The 15,744-nt window shown below is 41.7% G+C and overlaps 1 protein-coding gene across 2 annotated transcripts in view; it reads right to left on the bottom strand.

Moving 5' to 3' along the window:
• The window catches only part of TRIO (trio Rho guanine nucleotide exchange factor), a 356,231-nt gene that overhangs the window by 217,950 nt on the left and 122,537 nt on the right, over positions 1-15,744 (bottom strand). For both annotated transcript variants that reach the window (XM_041731545.1, XM_041731546.1), the window contains exon 3: positions 5,803-5,917. In XM_041731545.1, coding sequence (XP_041587479.1) covers positions 5,803-5,917 — 115 coding nt within the window. The remainder of the gene's footprint in view (positions 1-5,802; positions 5,918-15,744) is intronic.

The raw sequence follows: 15,744 nt of genomic DNA, 5'->3' as shown, positions 1-15,744 counted from the left end.
GTATGAAATGATCACACACATTGTCTAGTAACTATTACAGTGAAGGTCCTTGGTGAGGACTGACAGGGACAGATTCCTCACCATGTGCGCAGAGCCCAGGTGGGGAGGGTCACAGACCAATGAACAGCAGCTGAAATCCTGGATCACAGGCGCTGAAACCACCTGCACCAGTGCCCTGGTGATGGTGGGAGCTTTTCGATGTTCCATTTTGTCCCCTTTTACAGGTTGAGGCCCCTGAGCTACCTCAGAGGTTCTGCAAGTGTGGTCCACTGATCCCTGGGGTCCTTGGCGCCCTGCTGGCAGGCTCTTTGGGGTAAAGAGATTTTCACAGTAATACCGAGACTTATTTGCCTTTTCAGCCTGGTTGCACTGGTTGATGCAAAGACCATGTGGAAGATGAGGCTAGCCCTCAGCACTGGCCAAGGGAGTACTAGAGCCTCTGTGTTCTCCCCCTCCATGTCCTGACAAATTTAAACAAACAAAAAAAAGCCAGTTTCTCTTAACAATGACCCTGATAAAGCAATAAAAATTATTAGTTTTATTAAATCTCAACCCCTGAGTACATAGGAAATATATGTAATGCACTTCTGCAATAAAGAAAGTCAAGAGTCAAGGTGTCCCTAAGCATAGTTTTAAGTTCAGTGTTCATGTGGAAGCTCTGAGGAAGGCTTTGCACAACCTTACACTTAGGAACCAACCATGATCCTTTTTGTGCTGGACTCACAGTGCATACAGGCTGCTGATTCCAGTGCCAGACGTGAGCCAGGTCACAACTGTGTGTGAGATACATGGAAACACACCTAAGACCCCAAGTGCATAATGACAAGTTCAGGTTTTCATCCCAGGTCAATGTGCTGGGCCTAGAGGAAAGACACTGAATATTTTTTTGCCCCAGGGAATCACTTGGGAAACTAAAAACTATTTATAGTTATAAATTCAGAGTTATAGTTTATAAATTAAAGACTCTGAAAATTAATTATCATTAGTAATGTTAAAAAGCCAAAATAAATTAAGTCCAAATTAAAACCAATTTCATGCTCTCTTGCATAAGCTCACTCCTTCACCCTTCCCTCCCCATCCCCACGTGAACGCCATTCTCTTCCTCAAAGCATACCATCATAGCAACAGTCGCTCCAACTTTCACACATGTAAAGTTCCTATCACAGCTACATCCATGTAAGAGGCAGGTCACCAAAAAATTACAAAAAAAAGGTCTGTAGGAATAGAACCTGAGTACTTGACAGCACAGGTGCTAGGAACATGGTGTGGAAAGCCACCAAGAGAACACAGACTGGTCAGCAGCCTAGCTTCTCACTCAAAGGCAGAAACTGCTAGGAATGGTTTGATGAACTCCTCTCTGGAACCCTTGTATGAATATGAACTTCAGATGAGTGAACACTTGGCTCACACATCCTTTGGGATATCACTTTTCTCTGTCTCCAGCAGGTCCTGGGCCATGAACCAGGGAACAGCACAGCACAGACCTCCTTCACACGTCCTAGAAACAAACAAACCTTTCAGAAAGGTCTCCTAGGATCTCCCAAGTCACTGAAATGAAGGATTCCGGGCCTCTTCAGGCTCTGATTGGGTTTCCAATCTGGCAAGACCAGCCACAGCAAAGGGAGCCTGCCCCAGCCAAGACATTCTACTCTGGATGCTCTACCTGGGGCCACACACACCCAAAGGCAGGAGACCGTACACTGTCGCCAGGCCCAACTGCCTTAGTGGGTGCTGTCTGCTGGACTGCATGTCAGACATCGGCCTTCACCAGATCAGGGTAAATTGTCAGGCAGCCTGTGTCTCTCCTCGCAAAGCCCTACACAGCCCCTCCACCTGAAAGGAGCTAAAATGAATCCTGAATAACTCCAGGCTCGACAATAGGAACAAGTTACAGAAAGCCACAACCAGAAGGTGCCTGAGCTTGCCAGTTTACAGCAGGCCTCACTATCCATCCTCCTCCACAATTGAACCCACCACCCAGTGACTTCTAGTTAAGGAAAGTCACAAGTGAACTGGGCTGGGAGTGCATATCCTTTCAATCAGTCTTTACCCAGTTAAAAGCCAGTCCTTGTTAAGAAAGCAGTGACTTGCAAAGATTCCCAAACTCAGTTCCATTCATGAGCAGCCAATGATCATGGACAGCTCTCTGCAGAAGGGATCCATGTCACTCCTCTACATGAAAGATACTGCTCATTGGAACAAGGGATTATCAAGCAGGTATTTCAGCAATTTTACCTAAAAATCTCATTTTATCTGTGAGGTAAAAAAAAATTTTAGGGGTGCCTGGATGGCTCGGTTGGTTAAGCATCTGCCTTCAGCTCAGGACATGACCTCAGAGTCCTAAGATTGAGCCACACATCAGACTCCATGCTCAACGGAGTCTTGTCTCTCCCTTTCCCTCTGTGATCTAAGCCCTCATTCTCAAATAAATAAATAAACAAAATCTTAAAAAAAAAAAGAACCAATTGCATGCCTCACATTATTTCACTAGTGACAAAAGAGAATTGAGGAGGTTTATCCACGTAACTACTATAAATCATTCTAAAGAAAGCAAAATGCTCTAAAACATAATTAGTTTAAGTGTAATTCAAACACTAAGAGCGGGCAGCCCCAGTGGCACAACGGTTTAGCGCCGCCTGCAGCCCAGGGCATGATCCTGGAGACCCTGGATCGAGTCCCACGTCAGGCTCTCTGTATGATGCCTGCTTCTTCCTCTGCCTGTGTCTCTGCCTCTCCCTCTCTCTGTTTCTATGAATAAATAAATAAAATCTTAAAAAAAAAAAAAAAAGAAAGAAAGAAACAGTAAGAGCAACAAACACCTAGAGATGTACCAAGACTGATGTTATTTTCATCACTGTGTGGGAATCCCAACTATAGCAGGAAGTTCTACAATCACTTGCTTCTCCTACACATAGTTAATGGAAAGTTTCCTTGCAAATTAATTCTATGAACATCCTTCTATTACTCCAAATGCCTTTTAATTTTTTTTTAAGGAGGGAGGAAGGGAAGGGAAGGTGACCCAAGTAATAATACTCAAACTACTCACCACTGCTCAGATCACATTTATGCTTACCTCTGAGGGCCACATTTTAAGAGGCAGACTAGAGGCCATGCAAAAGAAAAACCAGATAACCGGCTTCTCGAGCACATGTCAAAAGGAAAAGTAAAAGAAGGAAAGCAGAAGAGCAAATAGGAAAGATGGAAATTACCATACTTAGAGAAAGCTACTATATGCATCAGGCACCACTAGGCACATACATAAGAAATGATCCCAACAAGTACACATTACTATCATATTTCGTAGATCAGAAAACTGATAAAAACAGCTAAATAACTGGTGGCAGGTCACAGCCAGTTTGATTCTGCTGCCTGTGCTTTCTGGATGGGGTGCTTCTCCACATCTGGGAATGCAGGAACTGCAACTGTACAGCTGAGGGGCGGCAAAAGGCTACCTTCGCATCACAGATATTGTCAGGAGTAATGGACAGGAAAAGAAATCTCTCGACCCCCAGGATGATCTTTACCACAGCAATAAAACATCAGACTTAAATGCAAGCAAACTCACAAGTCAAAAAAAATTTTTTTTTACACACCATTAATTTGCTAACAATTTTCTTGACCATACTGTTCAGCTGTAACAAAACAATGTTCCTGCCACAAGCACACGGTGGGACAGAGCAGCTCCTGTGTGGTCAGGGCAGACCCAGGAATTCTGTTGCCACTTCTCTCCATTCAGAGCACTGTGAAATTTCCCCATTATCACTTGAGAAACATATCATTTACGCACTAAATGATTAAGAAATCTCATTTCTCTTATCGTTAACCAAGGACAAGCAAAGTGACATCTCTTCTCACTTGGAATTATAAATACAAAAGCAAATCTAGGAGGTGAAATGAAGCAGCTGTGGGGGGGGTCACCAGCACAACAGCAGAGGGGGGTCACCCCACACGCCTAAGCATTAATAAATGATAGGAGGCTTGAGATTTTTTTTTTTATTATGGGGGAAACAAGACTGGCAAAATCTGGTCATCACTAAAGCTGGATGACAGGTATGTGGATGTTTGCTACACTAGTCTCACTACTTTTGTGGATGCCCACCATAACGAAGTTTTGTGAGTTTAAGTGGGTCATCCAGATGATCCAAAATATACCTGCGTCAATTTCTTTTTACCATATCAACGAAACAAAATAAATTTTTAACAGTTACAATCAACACAATTTTTTTTTTTTTTTTTTTTTTTAACACAGAGAGAGAGAGAGAGGCAGAGACACAGGCAGAGGGAGAAGCAGGCTCCATGCACCGGGAGCCCAACGTGGGATTCGATCCCGGGTCTCCAGGATCGCGCCCTGGGCCAAAGGAAGGCACCAAACTGCTGCGCCACCCAGGGATCCCCAACACAAATTTTTAAACCAGAAAGCCAGTCGCCAAAATCATAGAGAATCATTCCATTATTCCACTACACAACACATATCACTTTGATTGGCAGATTTATTTTTTTACATTGTCCTCTGTATTTCTGTTTCTTCTTCCATCATTAGTACAGTACCTAGTACACAGTAAGAACTCCATAAGTGGTTATTTATAAATATGCTATTATTTATAAATGATAGAGTAATCTAGAATTTCTAAAGCCCTTTCTAATTCTACAATTTCAACAGTTCAACAGCCCAAAAAATACCAAAGTAAGAGGAAAGAGTAAACTTTTCCATACATGTACGTAAGACTCTAGCGCTCTGTCATTGATGATGCAAAGTGATGGTTTTCTCATAAAAGATGCCTAAACAGGAAAACCCACTAACTTGCTCAGCTGGTTAGGCAGTCAAAAGCCAGAGCTGACTCTCCTTAGTCACAGAAAGGATGGGTTACCAACGGGCACTGCTGTCTTCCCTGGTTGGTGCCAACTGAAGTAGGTCAGCAGTATCCCAACCCATGTGCTGTTGCAGACATTATCACACTCACCTCAACCTCTGAGAAGCCATTACAACTGCTACTTGACCATCTTTTATTATTTTCTCGCATAACATGTTCATTAATGTTACTGTCTATACCAGCCTGGTATATAATGACCAGGTTTTCTTCTATACGTTCTAATTTGAACAATGTGCTAGAGCAAGGATGTTGCTTGCGCTAGCACATCATTTATGCCTTTAGTACATGCCTTTCCTTTTCACCACAGGAAAGCACCCCTCCAGCCCAAACGCATACAATTTCTTATCACAGGCATGTTTAAGTCCTTGGATTATATCACAGCAGTATACTCTTTTCCAAAAAATAATCCAGAAAATAAAGCCTTGCCTATTCTTGGCGTTCTTCAGCATCCACACTAAAGATCCCACTATCACTAATGGGGTCTCAGACTGAATGGGCATTCCCTAACTTAGCATCTTAGCTAAAAATGATTTTTAACGCCTCACAAACTTCATGCCACAAATCAAGAGGATGCTTTTCAGAAACTGAAGATCAGCCTGAAGACAGAATTGGCATTCCATTGGTGGTCTTGCAGGGCATGACATCTTGGTATCATTCACCAAGGACAGTGCACCTGAGGTACCACATCCTGATCCCAGCCCCACCGTCACCACACAAAGCTCTTTAAGCAAGACTCGTACCTTCTCATCCCCACACCCAGAAGTGTTGTAAACATCATAAATTAGAGCTAAGCACAGGGATTACAATTTTAGTTCTGCCCTGTTTGGTTTGCTTAGAATTCCAGCCACTTGCAGCTGCTTCTAGAGAGCACAGGGCCCCATTTTTTGGAACAGTCAAAAGAGCGACAAACCACAAACCACACAAAACTCACCTAGGGATACAGGCTAGATAGGAAATGAGTCTCCTGAGGTCCTCCTGTCGTATTCTATCATGATTGCTGCGAGCAGGAAATGTTAAAATGGGACCTCCACGTTTATCTCTGCCACCTGAAAAACAAGCATTTGGAGCACACTTAGACACAAACAAGAGAGGACAGGACTCTGCATGCCACTGGAGGTCACCCAGCCACTCATGTGATGCTAAACCTCCACCAACTGCATGGCCAGAAAGGACCGTGCAAACAGCAAGGGTCCCTGTTTCAGGTGAGGTGCAGCTGGGCTATTTCATCCCCTCCCCAGGACTCTGAAGAATGAGTCTGAGTGGAAGCCATTGGAGAAGGCCTCGTCTTTTGAACCTCCTATGTGTTTCCTCCTACTTCAGTTTCAGGTTTGGAGAATGTTTCCATGTATATGGGCATCATTGCCCTTAAAGCACAGCCTCCTCATGTCTCCCCAGACCCTCTTGTACTCCTCCACACTGCCCCCCTCCTTCCACCCCAGCATTCTAAACTTTCTCTTTGCTATCAACCAAACTAGGTTGTAAGTCTTGAAGACAAAGAGACAAGAATGGTCTCCACACTTGATGCTGATGAAGACTTTCTATTACCTGGGACCCAGGGCATCTTCCTCTCTCGAGGGCAGCACCTGACCCCAACAGTCAAGCCTCATCTATTTCTCACACAAAGCCACACATAAAAATAAAGAAAGTGGCATTTAAGAAATTTAAGACAGAATAAAATTAGCTTGAATTTAGGAAAATTACATTACATACTAAGTACAAATCTCAAGTGATTGTCTTGTCATAGGCATGATGTGACCCTCATGAACGTACATAAAATCCCAGTGAGGTCTGTTGTATCACTGAACACTTTTAGTGAAATTTCCAGATATATGTTATCACTTCCATCAATGTTTTCTGAAAACAAAACAGAGAAGGAAAATCTAGCCTTCCCAAGTGAATCCTTCCTTAGCTTTACAGTACTGGTCATCTAAGCAGTTTGACCTCAAAATTCAAGTCACAACATGAAGCTCTTCATTATGTTCTCATCTTATTTACTTCATCAACAGAGGTAAAATTAAAAAGCAAGCAAACATTAACAACAGAAAACCAGATTCTTTCCTTTTAGAAAAGCCAAAAAAGGATTCAGCACAAGATGTTGGGATTTTAAAACACATTTCACTACATACAGATTTTCACAATTTCCAAGAATGATTAATAGTCCCTCTGAACAATAATTTCAAATTTGATTCTGAACACTTAAAATGATCCACATGTACTTAAAGTCATGTAATGTAGAAAAGTGTTGAATTATTTATAAATCCAGGAATTCACATATTACATGGGAACAATAAATCATAGCCACTAAAAAATACTAGGTATAGTATCAAGTTTTTTTTTTTTACATCTGCTCTGATTTCAACATCACAATGACATTGTTTTTTTTTTTTTTTTTACAATGACATTGTTTAGAGGTTTTATCATTCCGGCTTTATAATTAAAGACACTAATGCTCAAAGAGCTTAAATAAAGACAGGGAGGGGGTGGGGTTGTGTGGGGGGCTGGCTCAGAAGAGCATGCAACTCTTGATCTCAGGGTCATGAGTTAGAGTCCCATATTGAGTATAAAGATTACTTAAAATAAATGAAATTACAAAAAAAGAAAAAAAAAAGGCAAAAGAACATAAGCTTCGCCCTGACAAAAACTTACAAAATTTAAAGCCACTAATGGCTTTAAATCTCTCTAAAGTAGTAAAAATGTCAGAAGGACAACTGAATGACGGTTCCTAAACTTTTTAATGAATGAAAGGTACTGTTATAAATGCCATCACCAAATGATATTCTGAAATATTAGAAAGAATTTTTAGAGTAAAATCAATGGTCCTAGTTCTGGGGAATACCTCTTATCCCAAAGATAAGACAGACAACAATTCAGAATTTTAAAAAATCTTCCCAACATCTTTGATACTTTCCCAAAAAGAACCCATCTCCTTGATCAACAACATTGCAGTTCAGGGCACCTGGGTGGTTCAGTCAATTAAGTGTCCACCTTTGGCTCAGGTCATGATCTCAAGGTCCTGGGTTCGAGCCCCATGTCAGGCTCCCTGCTCAGTGGGGTGTCTGCTTCTCCCTTTGCCTACTCGTGTTCTTTCTCTCTCTTTCTCAAATAAAATCTTATAAATATACTGCAGATCAACATATATTACAGAAATTTGAGTTCTTACAAATAAAGTATGATATTTGGGTTAAAACATTCACCCCACTTTTGATAAACAGAATAACCTCTAACATTTTCCTCGACCACCATTCTGAATTTAAAATGCAACATAACATTTGATTCAGTAGGGAGACTGGATAACAATGACCCATGTTTGACTCTCCTCCCTCTGGGGTCATTGGAACTCCTCAAGCAAGAAAGCTTGCTCCACCATGGGTGCAAAAAGTAAAATCCAAAGCCTGCCCATCAAAGATACTCACGTGGGCAATACACAGGTGTGCACACTGCATGCAGCAATCTGCTGACATAGAATTCAAGTGTGTACACAGGTCCTAAATGCCTGTTGTACTGCTTCACCTTTTAACTAGAAATTTTCCCCAAGCTAGCATCAATGAGCAGAGCCCTGAGAGCTGCCAGCAAGCTCATCCACCAAATGGGCTCTCACTTATGTCCCCAAAAAACTTACTTAAACCCAAACTTGCCTTTGAAGAGGAAAAAAATTTTTCACTTTCTCTTTTTCCTTTTCCCAGAACAGAGATTCAAAAAACGCACTAGTTTTAAAACTTCATCAAAAATCATTTATGAAGAATTGTATATTCTCTATTTAAATAATTTAAAAATTTACTTTCGCTTGCTAACCTCTGTGCATCAGGGTACATCGTCCCATCTGGGGTGTGTTGTAGTCAGTGACAGGCAGGTGCCCATCATCTATCCGCTGACCCCTCCCAATGCAGTTTTAAAAAAACAACAACCTGAGAATCAATGAAATATAGCATTTGTTCGGAGAATCGCCTCTGAACCTCAAGAAGCCTAAAGTCAATGCCACAGATGCAAGTTTGGATTGTGTTCTCCAAGATTTAACATAGTGTCAATGTCACAAAACCCAGAAAGCACACAAATGAGAACACTGTCTGGTTATGAAGCAGAAAAGTTACAACTTTAAAGTTCTTCTTCCTGAACTAGTAACAAGAATGATACTTCAGCTCATCAAAGCTTCACCTGTTGGATATGTGGATGTAATGTCAACCTGCAGCCTCAGGGTGAGGCAGGTGGGACACACAGCAGTCCCATTTTATAGAGGAGAAATCCAGTGCCTTAGTTTCTACAATGAAAAGGGCAGGAAATCCATTTCCTGCATATATCATGTCCAATATGTCTAAGTATGAGAGGACTCACATGACTGCTCCATGTCTGTAATCAAAACTAGCAGCTCGTTAAGGAGTATCTGCCTGTCCAATGCTGTTTCAGTCAAACAAATGAAACAAAGTATAGTTTTTGTTCATAATACCACTTTTATTTTTAATTCTTACCATTGTTCCCATATCCCATTATATTTCTGTAAGATACCTTTCACCTTCTAATAAATTATATGATTTACACAGTCTTTTTCTTTCTCTGTCTTGCCTGCTAAATGGAAGCTCTATGGAGACAGGCACGTCTGCTCTTTCACTGACATCAGAATATACCTCCAAGGCCTAGTATGAAACTGGAACAAAAAGCATACTCAGTATTTGCTGAATGAATGGATTCCTCATCTATACTCTACACAAAGTTAATTAAAAATACCTACTATCAGCATCAGGAAATTAAAAACAGGCATGCCTAACAAACATTCATATAGAAACATAGATGTAGGGGTGCCTGAGTGGCTAAACTGGTTAAAGCATTTGACTTGATTTTGGCTAGGTCCTGATCTCAGCGTTGAATGGAGGCCCAGGATCTGTGCTTAGCGTGGAGCCTACTTGAGATTCTTCCTCCATCTCCCTCTGTCCCTTCTTCTCTCCCCCCACCCCCCGCTAAAATAAATCAATCTTTACACAAAACAACAAACACAAATGCTAAAAAAGACTGAGGTTCTTGTCACCATGAGAAAGCAAGCTGAGAAAGTCTTGCATTATAGCTGTAGCTGTCTGTGTGACCCTTCCTTGAACCTAGTGATGCTTATTTTCTCTTCTAAAAGTTCAAAGTCCAGGAGACATGAGCTCTGGAGCAGCATGGCCAAGAATGACCACAGAAACAGCTAGATTCAGAGTTGCCCCCTTTTCTGTAAATCAATTAAGAACTCCCCTTTCATCCATCTCTTCTAAGGAAGGCATACTTGCTTTGAGGAGTATAATATAAACCTCTGTGAACCAACTGTATTTTTCTTGTATGGCCCTTATTTGAATTTCTAGATTACAGTACCAGTGAAAATGATTCTTTATGCCCCACTCCCCCAAGGAGCAGTCTAACTCAATGACCATGAAAAGCAGACTTTTACAAAGGAAGCTCTGAAGAAGGTATGGCTCGTAAAAGAGAAATTACAGCTATAGTCTATTAAGTCTGCTGTCAACTAAGATAACTGTTATAAAGTGTCCAGTGGGCCCTGGAGTTCTAGGGGTAGCCAAGGCCAGCAGCTCCACAGCCCTGTACCCTCCTCACATGCTCGCCTCCTGCAGCATGGTCCTGAGAATGAGAAACCGGTTTGCAGAGCATTTTGAATGAAAACTCTAAGGGGTTCTTTGATGGGGCACTTGGAAAGCCTCTGGCGATACCTGGCCTTCCAGGCTGTCACTATGGCCTCAGACTGTGCCAGAGGCTAACAAGAATATCTCAGATGGATGGGAGGTGCCTCCTCCCTTTCCAGAAAATGTAGAACTCTGTAAAACTGGAATAAGAAGAACTATGGTCAGTAGCCCCAGTACAGCAAACCTCTGGGCAATCACACATTCCCAACAATATCCCCCTTGCAAAGGTGAATGATGTCCACATTGCTCTGCCCCAGAAACTCCTTCTAAAAAAAGCAACCCAAATGTCTAGCAATAGGCAACTGACTGAACCAAGTATGGTACATACAGTTGAATTTAAACAACTGTAAAAGGAATGTAGAATCTCTGTAAGTACTAATATTCTGTGCTCCAGAATACTGTTAAAATGAAATAGCAAGCAGAGGAAACAGTGCATGAATACATTACTGTTTACCTCAGGGAGCGGGGAGAGAGGAAGAGATGGACAGAGAGCACTCCTATTTTACAAGTATAAGAAAAAACCAAAAAACTAAAGAAAACAAAAACAAAAAGTTTCCTTTGGTGGAAGAAAGGTACATGGTAGAAGAGGCAGGGAAAAAGAACTACATTTCTTTGTACTTTTTTTTTTTAAAGTCTTTAACCCTGGAATGATGTACACATTTTACTTAATATTGAACCAAGATTAGGTGGTTGGTTTTAAGTTTTTTTTTTTTAAGATTTTATTTATTTATTCATGAGAGAGACAGAGAGAGAGGCACAGACACAGGCAGAGGGAGAAGCAGGCTCCATGCAGGGAGCCCAACGTGAGACTCGATCCCCAGTCTCCAGGATGGCACCCTGGGCTGAAGGTGGCGATAAACCGCTGGGCTACCCGGGCTGCCGATAAGCTATAAAACAAAATGAAACACATTATCTGGAGTTTCAAGTTGGCAGGAATTTGACCCACACTGAGAGGAGCTATTCTGTATGATTTTTAAAACACAGTAACCAGGGCAGCCTGGGTGGCTCAGCGGTTTAGCGCCGCCTTCAGCCCGGGGTATGATCCTGGAGACCCAGGATCGAGTTCCGCGTCGGGCTCCCTGCATGGAGCCTGCTTGTGTCTCTGCCTCTCTGTCTCTCTCATGAATAAATAAATAAAATATTAAATAAATAAATAAATAACCAAACAAACAAACCACAGTAACAGGACTATATGCTCCTAGGGGAATATATCCTTCAGATGACAGAAGTATTAGCTTACATTCGGTAGTCACAGTGTGGCAATAACATCAGTGTTACAATGTAATAAGCAATATGTTGATGAACTTAGATTTTTAGTATAAGGAAAAAAAGATACAAATATAAAAATCAAAGAAAAAAATCTGTAACCCTAAATCTGAATTAAAAACTTTAGTAAAAAGTCATGCATCTTATTATTTTTTATTATTTATTTTTTAAGATTTCATTTATTCATGAGAGACAGAGAGAGACACACACACAAACACACATACACACACACACACAGAGGCAGAGACACAGGCAGAGGGAGAAGCAGGCTCCATGCACCGGGAGCCCGATGTGGAACTCGATCCCAGGACTCCGGGATCACGCCCTGAGCCGAAGGCAGACGCTTAACCGCTGAGCCACCCAGGCGTCTCACATCTTTTTTTTTTTTTTAATTTTTATTTATTTATAATAGTCACATAGAGAGAGAGAGAGAGGCAGAGACACAGGCAGAGGAAGAAGCAGGCTCCATGCACCGGGAGCCCGATGTGGGATTCGATCCCGGGACTCCAGGATCGCGCCCTGGGCCAAAGGCAGGCGCCAAACCGCTGCGCCACCCAGGGATCCCTCACATCTTATTTTTTAAAAAAATATCACATACACACATTTCCAGATGTGTTCCCTGAAGAAACTGCTAGGAACAGCCAGCTTCTCTAGCACCCTGTGCCTTTCTCCCATGCAAAGGAACCAGCACACTTTGGTGAAACAGCTGGTTCCAGATGTGGACAGGGACAGACAAAGCTGGGTATGAAACATCTTGTCTCATTAGCAAAAAGAGAAGCTGTAGGATTGCAGTGCATGGATTCAGGAGCCAATCTGAAGACACTCCCATTTGGTCAAAGATGAGAAAATTTTAACTTCTTAAGAGAATAAAAAAAAAAATTCTGCAACTAATTGTAACGCATCAAACATTAAAAAGCAAAGTTGTTTTGTTTTTTTTTCTAAGATTTTATTCATTTATTCATAAGAGAGAGGGAGAGGCAGAGACACAGGCAGAGGGAGAAGCCCGACATGGGACTTGATCCCGGGACTCCAGGACCACACCCTGGGCTTCAAAGGCAGGCGCCAAACCAGAACCACCTAGGGATTCCATTGTGGTTGGTTGGTTGGTTGGTTGGTTGGTTGGTTGGTTATTTATTTATTTATTTACTTATTTATTTATTTATTTATTTATTTATCAGTCTGAAATGACTAAGGGTCATTTTTTGTTAGTCTGAAAACTGACAAAGGACAAGAATCAATCATTTATCCTTCTTTTCTTGAAGTAATGGTGTTCTCAGGACCACCAAGAAACCAATGAGAGGACACTTCTTTTTATAGAATATCCAAGCTAATAAAGAAGAAAGGATATAATTAGAATGTCACCATTTTGTAACTGTGATAAAATACTAGATGTAAATCATGATCATCGATGAATGCTTGACACCATAAAAAAAAGAAAGAGCAAGACTCCCCCCAACAAAACTCCAAGTAGAACTACCCACCACCACCCATTTTTTTTTGCCTTCTTCCTGCAAAATATAAGCTGGTCTTATCAAGCCTCATATGCAGCTCCTAGAACTACCCACCACCACCCATTTTTTTTTTGCCTTCTTCCTGCAAAATATAAGCTGGTCTGATCAAGCCTCATATGCAGCTCCTAGTTTACAGAAAACACAGGGGAAGGAGAACATACTAAATGGCCACTCATGGGTACAATCAGCAAAAGCTAAAATGTAGGGAAATCTGCAGGAAAACAGTTTCCTCACCTAATAATTAACATAAGCAGATGAGATAAAAAGGAGGAGAAGGAGTTAAGAACCCAAAGATTGAGAAACAGAGAGATCGACCAATTGCCACATATATCCTATGAAACAAATTATCAGACAAACAGGGAAGTTTGAATATTGATTGGCACTTTTATGTTAAAGAATTACTACTCATGTTTTAGGTCTGTTAATGGTATTGAAGTTTTTTTCCTAAAGCTTTTAAAGGAATACAGATGACAAAACTATTGAAGTGACCATGGTTCATGGAAATTCACTGTACTATTCACTCTCCTTATGCTGAAATGTTTCATGATAAAAAGTTAAAGAGAAAAGAGTGTTCTTAATTCTGATGGTAGTCTGTGAGTTCTTTTGAGGGCCAAATTTTAGCCCCTAGTGCCAAAGGGTTGATATTATATACATACATACATACATACATACATACATACAAACATACATACATATGTGATATCCACACTAGGACTATATATATAACATATTAACATACACATTAAATGTCAAATATAAACTATAAAACACTTCTTTTACTGCTCCTCCTTCTGACCTGAAGCATGAAGTCAGGCTTGTCACCTCATTTAATTCACCTCCTGCAGGAGTTAGTAAATACTTTGCTGTCTTACCTACATGCAGTGAGGAATGCCTTCTACAGTACCTGGAGATGAGACTGAGGATCAGAAATATTCAACTTCAAAGAATCCCCACTGGGTTTTTTAGAGATTTTGACCTATAAGTATCTCATGGAATCACTGATCTTCTGGCCTGCATTTTCAAAGCCCTAGTTATTCCACTTAGATTTACTAAAAGCTACTCACATGGAGAGTTTTTACAAACGTACAATAAATATCCCCTAATAGTGTTTTAAAAATGGGGTCAGAGCAGAAAAGTAGATTAGCAGTTGCCAGAGCCTGGCAGTAGAGGAAATGGGCATTGGGCATGGGGTTCTTTTAGAGGTAATCAAAGTGCTCCGGGATTAGACCATGGTGATGGTTATACAACCTTGTGAAAACCCTAAAATTCACCAAATAACACACTTTTAAAGGGCAGATTTTATGGTATATAGATTATATCTCAATAAAACAGATTTTAAAAAACAGGATCAGAGGTATATAAATTTTTCAAAAGTTTATTCCTTCACTGTAAACCTTTTGCAAACAAAGAAATCACTATGCAAGTAACGAATGTTTTTAATTTAGTGGGTTTTTCTTTTTCGTTCCTAAATAATATAACAGCAAGCCTAAGAAAATCAGCAAATGATATCATGCTAACAAAACTTGCCAATTCTGGTCAGAAAGTAGGAAATACTATAAAGCCTTGGTGGCACCTACCAACTTCATTAACTAAGCCAGTTGGCGAAAGTCCTACCATCTCTAATATTTAAAAATGGTTCTGGGTCTCCAGGCCGTGCAGCTGCCACTAACGCAGTCTGTCCGCCTGTCGGCCCGCTCGTCCACCCGCAGCACGAGTGGCCTGCGCGTCTACAAGCACGTCGGTCACCGGCTCCCGCGAGATCAAGTCCCAGCAGAGCGAGGTGACCTGCATCCTGGATGGGAAGCACAGCCAGTACCAGCTAGTGGACATCTCCCAGGACAACGCCCTGCGGGATGAGATGCGAGCTTTGGCGGGCAACCCCAAGGCCACCCCACCCCAGACTGTCAACAGGGACCAGTACTGTGGGGACTATGAGCTCTTCGTGGAGGCTGTGGAACAAAACACACTGCAGGAGTTCCTGAAATTGGCCTGAGCCCACTGGGCTCCATCACCACATCCCCCAGGCACCGCCCGGCCATGAAGGACCTTATAACTCCCTGTTATTCCTAGCCTTCTGATCTTGGAACCTCTCCCCTCAACCCAAGCCCCTTCTCCTCCTCTCTCCTCCATTCAAAGGCAACATTCCTTACCCACTAGTCTCAGAAATTGTCTTAAACAACAGCCCAAGTGCTGGCTGCCCTCAGCCAGGCCCTGAGGCTGCCACCCTGCCTGGCACTGGCTGATGGGCACCTTTGTTGGTTCCATTAACCAGGGCTCTGCCAAAGGCCCCGCATTCCCCATCCTGGGAACACCCTAGAGACAATTAAATGTCCCATTCCATTGAAAAAAAAAAATGGTTCTGGACTAGTTTGGGGCAGTCCAGAACTTCTCTCCCAACTAAAGAGACTCAACTTTAATTAACCCTGCAGAATTTAG

This window comes from Vulpes lagopus, chromosome 17 (genome assembly GCF_018345385.1).
Source record: "Vulpes lagopus strain Blue_001 chromosome 17, ASM1834538v1, whole genome shotgun sequence".
Taxonomy (NCBI): Eukaryota; Metazoa; Chordata; class Mammalia; order Carnivora; family Canidae; genus Vulpes; species Vulpes lagopus.
This window is presented reverse-complemented; position numbering and strand designations above follow the sequence as displayed.